At 45.0% G+C, this 9,578-nt stretch overlaps 1 protein-coding gene across 6 annotated transcripts in view; it reads right to left on the bottom strand.

Annotated features, from left to right (window-relative positions):
• LOC109852420 (RNA-binding protein Musashi homolog Rbp6) overlaps window positions 1-9,578 on the bottom strand; it is a 457,600-nt gene that overhangs the window by 78,097 nt on the left and 369,925 nt on the right. For all 6 annotated transcript variants that reach the window (XM_020423562.1, XM_020423560.1, XM_020423561.1 and 3 more), the window contains one exon: window positions 7,037-7,085. In XM_020423562.1, coding sequence (XP_020279151.1) covers window positions 7,037-7,085 — 49 coding nt within the window. The remainder of the gene's footprint in view (window positions 1-7,036; window positions 7,086-9,578) is intronic.

Below are 9,578 nucleotides of genomic sequence, written 5' to 3' on the forward strand. Positions count from 1 at the left end.
TCCGTCAACGCGCGGAAATCCCGACATAGGTGCGCCGGAAGCGCACTCGCGCTCTCGCAACCACAGTGTCCCGGAGATTAATGAATATTCATTGTTTCGTAACTCAAACTTGACGAGAGGCGCATCCTACGAACGCCGTGGATTTGGAATTGAACGTTGATGTACGCGACGCATATTTCTTCCACTCTGTCTGTCTATCTATCTCTCTCTCTCTCTTTCTCTTTCTCTCTGTTTTTCTTTATCTTTATTCTGTTCTTCGCTTTTCACGATTTACTAAGAATTGTCCACGAAATCGAAAGAGAAAATCGTTTTTAACACGCAATCTTTAATATCGTAAGTCTTTCTCATATACTTTCGGAAATACATTTCTTGTAATTTATTCAGTTTTTACTGATACAAATTATTGTAAAATATTTTTTTCCCAAACTCTGATATCGCAAAGACACGAAACGACTGTGCTATTTCGTTTTTTTTTTTTATTCATAAACCCGAATCGCAATACTCTGTGGCGCAAAGCGTGTAAAATATGTAAAATTAATGTATACAAAAGAAACATGTGTAAGAGTCTTACTTTGACGTCACAAAGGATAACCTGGCGGTTTGATTTTATTGCAAACGTGTGTTCTTACTCACTTTGATAATATACAGGCGCATTTTGCCCGTCGATCATCCTCTTTCCATTCGAGCGCTCGCTTCGTGCAAGCCGTGTCTGGGAGTTGCAGGTCGAAATGCATGCATCTGGAACGACCGCGCGCCTCGAGGGTGTGCAAGGTTGTAAGAGAAGAGAAAGAGAGAGAGAGACACACACACACAGACAGATAGAAAGAGAAAAGAGAGATGCGCGTGATACGGAACGATGGCGTCGACGTCGTCGACGTCGTCGTCGTCGACGACGGCTCCAGAGAGCCACTTACGTTTGAATTTTAAATTCTCCCCTACGGACGAAAGATTCTCCGATGACGGAGTTTAGAAAAGAGGAAAGGAAGGGAAGAGGGAAGGGAATACGCGGGACCGAGAAGGTGGGATACCTAAGCGAGAGGGATTAAGCTCGTCGAAGCACGAACAAGTCGAAGGGGTCAAGTTGTCTCTGATGAGATCAGCATTTTGAAGATCAGCGTACACAGACACAGAGGTAGGAAAAATGCGAAAAGCGATGGAAAACGATGGTTGAAGAGTGGATGAGTGGGCAAAAGACACTTCGTATCTTTCACACCTGACTGGGAAACCGGTTTGTCGATTCTCTTTTCCCGTAGCTGTGAGTAGTCGCGATTTTTCTTCGCAAAGAGACAACGTTTAAATTTTTTAATGCGCCGTTGTTATCTTCACAGAGATGTGCGCAACGAAGAATCTTTCTCTCTCTCTCTCTCTCTCTCTCTTATTTGTCTTAATCCGTCGAAGCATATCAATCAAGATCGATTCGAGGTGGATTCGCAAAATTACAGGGTCTAATTCAATCTCCCGAGCTGAACAAACAAAACTTGCGAAGGAAGAGAAATAGAAGTAAAAAGCCATAGACAAAATGGCAGAAAATGAGCGCAGAACGGGAAGCGTTTCCTCGCCCACGGAATCCGGGATTATCCGTGAAACGAAGCAGATTCAGCAATAAGTATGTGCACGAAACCGTTGCGCATTCCGTTGAAAATGCGGCTAGCGTGCATGTGGGGAGAAAATACGAGAAAAGTTAACAAAAAGTATGACATGTTTGTTGTTCCGCTATCTTGTTTCTTGTTTTTTTTTTTTTTTTTTTTTTAAGTAACATTACAAGCAAGTATTCGCGCACGCACAAAGAAAAGAGATGCGCATTCAGGAAATAAGAAAACAACAACTGAAGAACAAAATAAAAAATTCAGTGCAAATTTTCCTTGCAAGTGCCAGCTCTCGGTCGAGATAGTAGCGACGTTGGCAGTTATTTAACCCGACGAAGTCTCTGAATGAAGGGAGGGGAAGAGGAGAAGAAAACGTGGCGAAAGAGCGAAGTCGAAGATGAAGCGCGGTTGAGGACGAAAGCAAAGTACCGGGAAGTACGACGTGCGCGTTTCAATATTTTAGAGTCCCCGCCGCGGAGGAGATTCTCCAACACTCTCGGAGTGTAGCGCCCGTAATGCAGGTGACAATTGGAGCGTGTCGATGTGCCCGCCGCTCCACGAGATTCCTATAATGGAATGGATAGAACGTCTTTCCCTATCCAAGTTCCGGTTTCCTCTTATACTGAGATTTGCCCGGGGAACTTTACGCGCCGCCGCGGAATCGTACCGGAAAATCGCTCGCCATCTCCTCGATAAAGATCAGCAACTGTGTTCCTAACCCTTCCGCCATGTGCCGAAGCGATATTCACCCGGCCGTGGAGCGCGCTCGTTGTAGTTTGCGACGGATCGAACCAGTCGACTGGCGAAGTGATTTTAGAATACGATATTACACGTTAAAAAGCAAGATGGAAAAAAAAAAGACAAATCGTTCTCGGATTATGTAGATTTATGCGGATAGAATAATACAAATAGAGCAGTGAAAAAAAATATATAAAAAAAAAAAATGACAGTTGAAATGGAGCGAAGCAAGTCGCGAGAATTATCTTGTATATTGTATACTTTCCGATCAAATTTAGCGATCGTTGACGAGGAAGATCACCAAATTCGTGACAAATCGAGCGTTTTCGGTAATCCCGGGATGAGATCCTTTCCTCTCTCCTCTCGCGATAAAACCGGCTCGGCCGAGAGACCGATGGCACATTGACGCGCTGCACGCGCGTTTGTGATCCTTTACGTAACTTCCCCCCCAATCCCGGAACCATCCATCGTTCAGAAGTTTCCAGGCCGCGGCTGGACGAGTTCTCTCCTCCGGAAAACTTTTCGAAACTCGCAACGACGCGCGAAACCTTACTCCCGATATCCCGCCGACAAGCGGAGATACTCGACGCCATTGCTGGTCGTTCCCAAAAGACGCCGTCGGAGTTAAAGTTCGGAAACTAAAGTCTCTCCCGGAGAGAAAAAAAATTCTCGTTACACCATTTTCCAAAAATCTAGCGCGTGTTGTTTGTTTGTTTGTTTGTTTTTTTTTTTGTTTTTTTTTAAATTAACGTCACATGTACATCTCGTAGCGAGAGAGATGCTTTGCTGAGAGAAGTGCTCGTCGCGTGCGGGAAACTCCAGAATTGCAATTTGATGTGCCGCGGGTTAAGCATGCGCGTTATTAAGCTCTCTAATTAGGAAGCAACAAAAGTCCGTGATCAATCGAGGCTTTCCGCGCGAGCAATCCGCGGTCGCTATTGAAGGCTCGTGAATGGCAGCCGAGCCTGATCTCGCTCAAGTTCTCGTACGTATAAGTCTCGTTCTGCAAATCGAGTAGGACGGAGTGCTAGAAACGGCGGCGGAGGGAAACTATCTCGGTCCGGTCTGGAACTTTCCGCGGAGGCGCAGCAACTATTCGAAGCGAAGCGGAGATGGATTCATACGCATCGAAGTTGGTCAGGTTCGTCGCGCGTGCCACGCGAGTCGCTTCGTGCTCTCGAGAAGCGCGAGGAACACAGAGCGGAAGGGTGAGAGAAAGAGAGGAAGCAAGAGAGAGAGAGAGAGAGAGAGAGAGAGAGAGAGAGAGAGAGAGAGAGAGAGAGAGAGAGAGAGAGAGAGAGAGAGAGAGAGAGAGAGAGAGAGACAGAGAGAGACAGATCCGCCGAGTTCCGGGCCGTCTGATGTCGAATTACATCAAACTGGCATAACACACATCCGGCTCGGCTAGCTGACTGGCGAACTTGCCGCTCTTGAGACTTCGCTCGGAGATTCTCGTCGCTCGCTCGAGAGGAAACGTGGCTGGGGTAATTGCATCTATCCGAGCATACCGTTAGAGACGGCAGATTGCAGACTTGGCCAACTTCGGACCACGATGACGCGAAGATTCGTTCCCTGTCTCCGTCTCTCTCTCTCCCTCTCTCTCTATCTATCTCTTCTCTTTTTCTCCCTCTCTGATTTTACTTCCTTCTTCGCCGAAAATTAGATTGGCGTATAATCAAGACTAAGCCACAATTCTTATGCCAATTCAATGAAAGATCATAAACGTCTTTTTAATCGAAGATTCTTGGAAAGATCGCGAGAGATACGAGACTATATGAGACACCACAACTGACTTAAATTAAAACACTCTTTAGAACTTGTTAATAAAAAAAAATCAGAAAGAACGAACAAACTCAAATGGTCGAAGTCAGATAGACCTCACTTGAGAATTAACCGATTGACGGATAATCGATGGGAATTGTATGATCAATCGACTGTTATCCTCGGTTTGCGGAACCTTCCCAATACCCGTGGATATTCCTTCCTTCGCGCTGGAAGGAGGATACCTATACCGATTTCCATAAGCGACGTCCGGCAGAGACGTTTAAACGACGCCAGGCCAAACGCGGGTAATCCACCGTCAAAGCGCACGCGAGCAGACGATCCAATAAACGATCGACAGTGGAACGTTCCTTTGACGTGTGTTCATACATGGCTAGACGAGTCCTCCTTTTGGCGGACCGTCGTCGCAAGGCTGACAGGAGAGAACCGACTTGTCGTCGGACAAGTAAGAACATGCGGGTCAGTGTATATACACGTATACGCGCGCGCGCGCGCGCGTGTGTGTACATATACGTACACACTTGCCTACGCACTGTACATCGAACTCCGAGAACACACACTCGCTTCGGGTGAGGGCAATGTGGTCGCAATTTATGAGCATTTCCTCTGTACATCTACAATCGCTCAGAGAGGAGAAGGAGGAGATGTGTATTAGCTCTCACACGTGCAGGACATGTGCACGAACACACGGATGCGCGTTTCCTCCTTACCACCACGTGAGCGTAGACTTTGCGCGAGGAGAGAAGCCCGCGGAGGGAAAATCCTTTGGCCAGCGAAGCTTGGATAATCGCGCTCCGAGCTATAGACGCGGCTTCGCTTGTCGCGGTGGTAAGGGCGACGGTGAGGAAGCGGGCGAGAAGGGGGGAGAAAGCTTTGCTGCAATCGCAGCTTGCCCATCCACGTGGAAATCATAGCTCGCTGCGGGAGTCATCGGGACTCGAAATTGTCCGGAAACGCTTGCCGGAGCTGTTCTCGGCGGAGTCTTCTTTTCTCTTTCTAAAGCGTGGAATGAGAAATAGAGCAAGAAGGAGAGAGAAAGAAAGAGAGAGAGAGAGAGAGAGGAGAGAGTACGAAAGGCCAGTCCGGACTGCCTCTTTGGGGAGTTGGACGTAAAGAGACCTCTCGAAAGATTGTCCTCAGACAATCTCTTTGTAATTTGATGGCAACGTTTGGAACGAAGCGCTGTGTTGATTGAACGCGGGGTCAAAATCTCATGCGTATTTAAAACCGCAACTTCGTCGCAGAAAAATAAACGTGCAAAACAAAACACGTGTTTGCAACGTGATCCAGAATGCCGCGAAAAAACTTTTATACACACACGTGTGAGTTGTCGATCGCGCGACAAGTGTGCGCGTCTGTTTCGATTTCTCGAGAATGCACAAATGTAAATGTTCTTCGTCGCTCTGCCGCGCGTATTTTGTCTGAAATGTCTCACGGTATATATCTATCGGATGAATTCGAGAATGATCCTCTTAGAGGTCAGAGACCACGGCGCACGGAAGTGCCATATCGCGGAATCTGCCGACGAGCAGCGGCGGCAGCAACCGAGCTCGAGGTTTGCAGACGACTCTCGCACGGGAATGGTATTGGATGTCATCACGAGAGAGATTACGTGCGGCTTTGAAAGAGCTTCCTATCTCACTTCCACTTCCATTTGTCCTTCTTCCTCCCGCCCTCCACCATCCGTCGTCCAGCGCGTTGCTATTTCAGTTACTCCCTAGCCTCAACGTTCGCACCGGGACGTGCGATATGCGGACGCATCTTGACGCTCCCACCCCGACCGCGTTTGCAGCAACTCTCTCACTTGAGGATGAAAGGAAACCCTCACCTCGGCGAAGGCACCGAAGGAAAAGTCGTAGTCCCATTTGCCTCTATTTTTCATAAGCGATATTAGAATCTATCACTCGAAGCAGACGCTCTTGCCACTGCTCTAGAAGACCGAGAGCTATGGGGAAGGAGGGGTGTGGTGGAATATCGATAAAAAAGATAAAGAGACTCTCCTCTCTCTCGATTATCGGAGGGGTGGGTTGCTCCGATCGCTGACGATTATCGACCCTATTCAAGCGGACGAATGTGAACGGATCCCGGACTCTCGCGGGATCGCAAGCGGACCTGCCGCGCTCACGATAGAGAAAGATGGAGCGAGCTAAGAGAGTCGAGAGCTTGTGCGCGCCCTATATATATATTATCCTATATATTATCACGGCCACGCGATATTTCATTCATCGCGACCTCTCGATCTTTTCCACCCTTTTCTTCATTGCCGAGTCGATTTTCAATTGAGCATGCGCTCCTAGTTCTTTGATCTTAATAACGTTTTTTCCCGCACACATCTGAAGAACTCGCAATCTCTCATAATTCCTTGATCCCGTTATCACAAGATGAATTAATTGTGTTCGGACAGTCCGTCGACTATCGCGAAAATCGCGAATTTCTCAAGATGAGATACACCGCAAGCAGGTGATATAAAAATAACGAAGTTACACGATATTTTAACTTTTGTAAAACGCAATTTGAAATCGTGTTTCTCACGGAGATGTCCTGGATTTGTTTTTTGTTTTTGATCACGTATTATTCCTCGATGTACTTCGCGTTATAATTTCTTGTTCGCAGTCATCGAGCTAGCGAAATACCTTCACAATTTGTCTAATTTTGCGCGCGCGCGCGTGCGCAACATCGTCGAATTTATGTTATTTATCTTTCCTTCGTATTTACCGGAGCTCGCGATTTACCATGATTATAGCTTCAACTCCGCTCGTTAATTACCTCACGTATTACCTCACAGTGGAATAGCGACATTATTGACTCGTTAAATAGGATAGTCTCTGCCATAATTCCGCTACCGTTTGTACGTGGCGAAGGCGGCGCAACGATTCTTCAATTATTCGCGCAATGTGTCGCGAAGCAAAAATAAAGTAAATTCAACTCACCTCTATGCCTATTGGTTTGCTTGTCGAACATCAGCATGGCATCCTCGATCTGAAATACAAATAAATTTTTCGTCAGCGAGATACTTTTTTAATTCAAATAAAAATTCTCGAAATGTAAATTTAAAAAGCAATTTGAAAAATTCTTAAAATTCCAAAATGCCCTCAAAACACATTTCTAACTCGTGTAACAACGACATTGCGTGTAATTATTCCATGTATAATAATTATATATTGCGAATATAAATTAATTAACTCTGTGTGCGTGCGTTTGATTAATTATATGGTCGTATAACAATGACTGTGTCACTGTAATGTTGATCGTAATATTCAAGTACATGAGCAGCTTGAGTTGAATGACAAACATAATCTTTTGTATTCTTACGAAGAATATGTCGTATAAAACACAGCTGGCCAGAGATTTAGGGAAACATGTTGCTGAGAAACACTAAACCAAGGGGGAACGGGTATAACGTCCAGAATGACGGGGTTGGACAACTCTGCGTTGTATATGGTTGAAGTGTGAGTGAAGCTCACTCGGAAGAGACGTAGGAAGAGCCAGTAGGATTTATAGGACAAGAGAAACAATAGAGATTATCCTTATCCCCTTTGTCGTTTCATGAGTTTCGCCTCCCTCTCACTTTCTCGCGCGCCAGCAACTATTGATATAGTTCGCGAAACAGTGCAAATTATTATTATTATTATTTTTTTTTTTTTTTTTTTTTTTTTAAGTAACATGTACGCGTGCGTGAAGAAATTCTATTTTTGTTATATAAATATATATATATATTTTTAGAGAAATGTCAGGGAAATCGAGTATCATAGGGTAACATTTGTTGCGACTTTTGTTCTTCTCGTGAACCGGCGTACCTTTTACGACAGGAAGTTGACGGCAGAGCGAGAAAACGACGGCCAGAGCGAGGGAACGGGACGAGCTTTTAATGAAAACGCAAGAGGCGTCACGGCGTACAAGACCGCCACCACCGGTGAGACCTTCGTTCGTTCGTTCGTTCGTTCGTTGCTTATGCTTTCTCGCCGTCTCTTCTCGCACAAAGTACGTGTCTTTTCATTATTTCTTAATATTGCGGCTGTTATACTGATGTATTCTCACCGGTTGAATCAATTCGCGTGTCTCTTTCTTCAAACGTTACGAATTCCCGCATTACTGACAGCGAGAATAGATAGAAAACGAGATATCCGCAACTTCAATCATACTCTTGACACAGATCTACATCTTTTACGCGCTCGCGTCTCTTTGTTTGTTATAATTAGCGATTTCAAGCTCTTTACTCCTATTTACTATCGCGTCATCAATTATACGCTTTTTTTTTTTTTTTTGCGTGTTTCCCCTTTTTCAACGACGAGAAAACAAACTCCGGCAAATGGCAAATTTCTCTTTATTTCTCGAATAATTATCGCGCGCGGATCGCGCAATGCAGTTTTGCGGGGTTTCGCGTATATTCGTTGCGCGAGTACGGATATCTATTTCCCGCGATATGTAATATTCAGCGCTCGGCGCATTATGCATCCCATGTATTTACTTCATTAAAAATACATTGGCCGGATGTGTTTAATATTGATTCTATATAAATTAATATAATTATCGTACGGTGCGTCGCACGGTAACATCGAGCACGAGAAATAACTGAATATGTTGTACAAAACGCTTGTTATCTCACTCTGTCGTTCACGTGTGAGATAATTTTATGCGCAATAAATTTTTTATTTCTTTCCCCAATGTAATTTCAATATTATTGTGTCGCTCTTTCTTAATAAACTCTCTATAGGGATTTCCATTTCTTGATATTCCGCTCTTGGCAAAGCGATGCCAATTCGTTTTACAAACAAAAAGAAAACAATCACATTTGTCAAGACGAGAGAACAAACAAAAAACAAACAAATAAAAAAGTTTGGTGCATACGCGCAGATTAAAATATGTCGATGATGAAGCACAATTTGTCGCAAGCAAATGGTGATGGAACCGGAGAATGTAACGCAAAGTGGCTTTCCGAAATTTCTTTCTTTTTCGCTTAAGTTTGGAGAAAATACGTACTGCTGTAAGATTATTGAAGAGAAAACGGAGGAAGAAGAAAAAAAATAGACAAGAGAAAGAAAGAGAGAGAGAGAGAGAAGGCGAGAGAAAGACAGAAGTCAGCGGCGGCGGTGGCGTCGTCGTCCCCGGAGGGCAATCGAGTTCTGGTGAGTGGGCGAGACGTACCTTATTACAAGTTCGATTCCACCGGTGTTACAGCTCTCGGTGGACCGAACTGTAGATTGCTGTCTTACTGCCCTCGTCCTTTATATCGTGAGTCCTTCCCTCGTCTCTCTCCGAGAGGCAAGACCGTGTCATTTCCTACCGTTCTTTCCCTCGATATCCCCTCCGTTAGATTTGTATTGACGCGCTCACTTTAGTCTTTCCGTTTGACCAACTAATTTAAAGGGGACGCGTAAAACTGGGGCAGCAGGACGTCTTTGCGCTTTTTATACTCGATTCTCCCAAGATGCAATGCCAACAAAGTCTCTTTTTTTTTTTTTTTTTTTTTTT

The sequence above is a fragment of the Pseudomyrmex gracilis genome, unplaced genomic scaffold (genome assembly GCF_002006095.1).
Source record: "Pseudomyrmex gracilis isolate BER0280 unplaced genomic scaffold, ASM200609v1 scaffold_29, whole genome shotgun sequence".
Lineage (NCBI taxonomy): Eukaryota > Metazoa > Arthropoda > Insecta > Hymenoptera > Formicidae > Pseudomyrmex > Pseudomyrmex gracilis.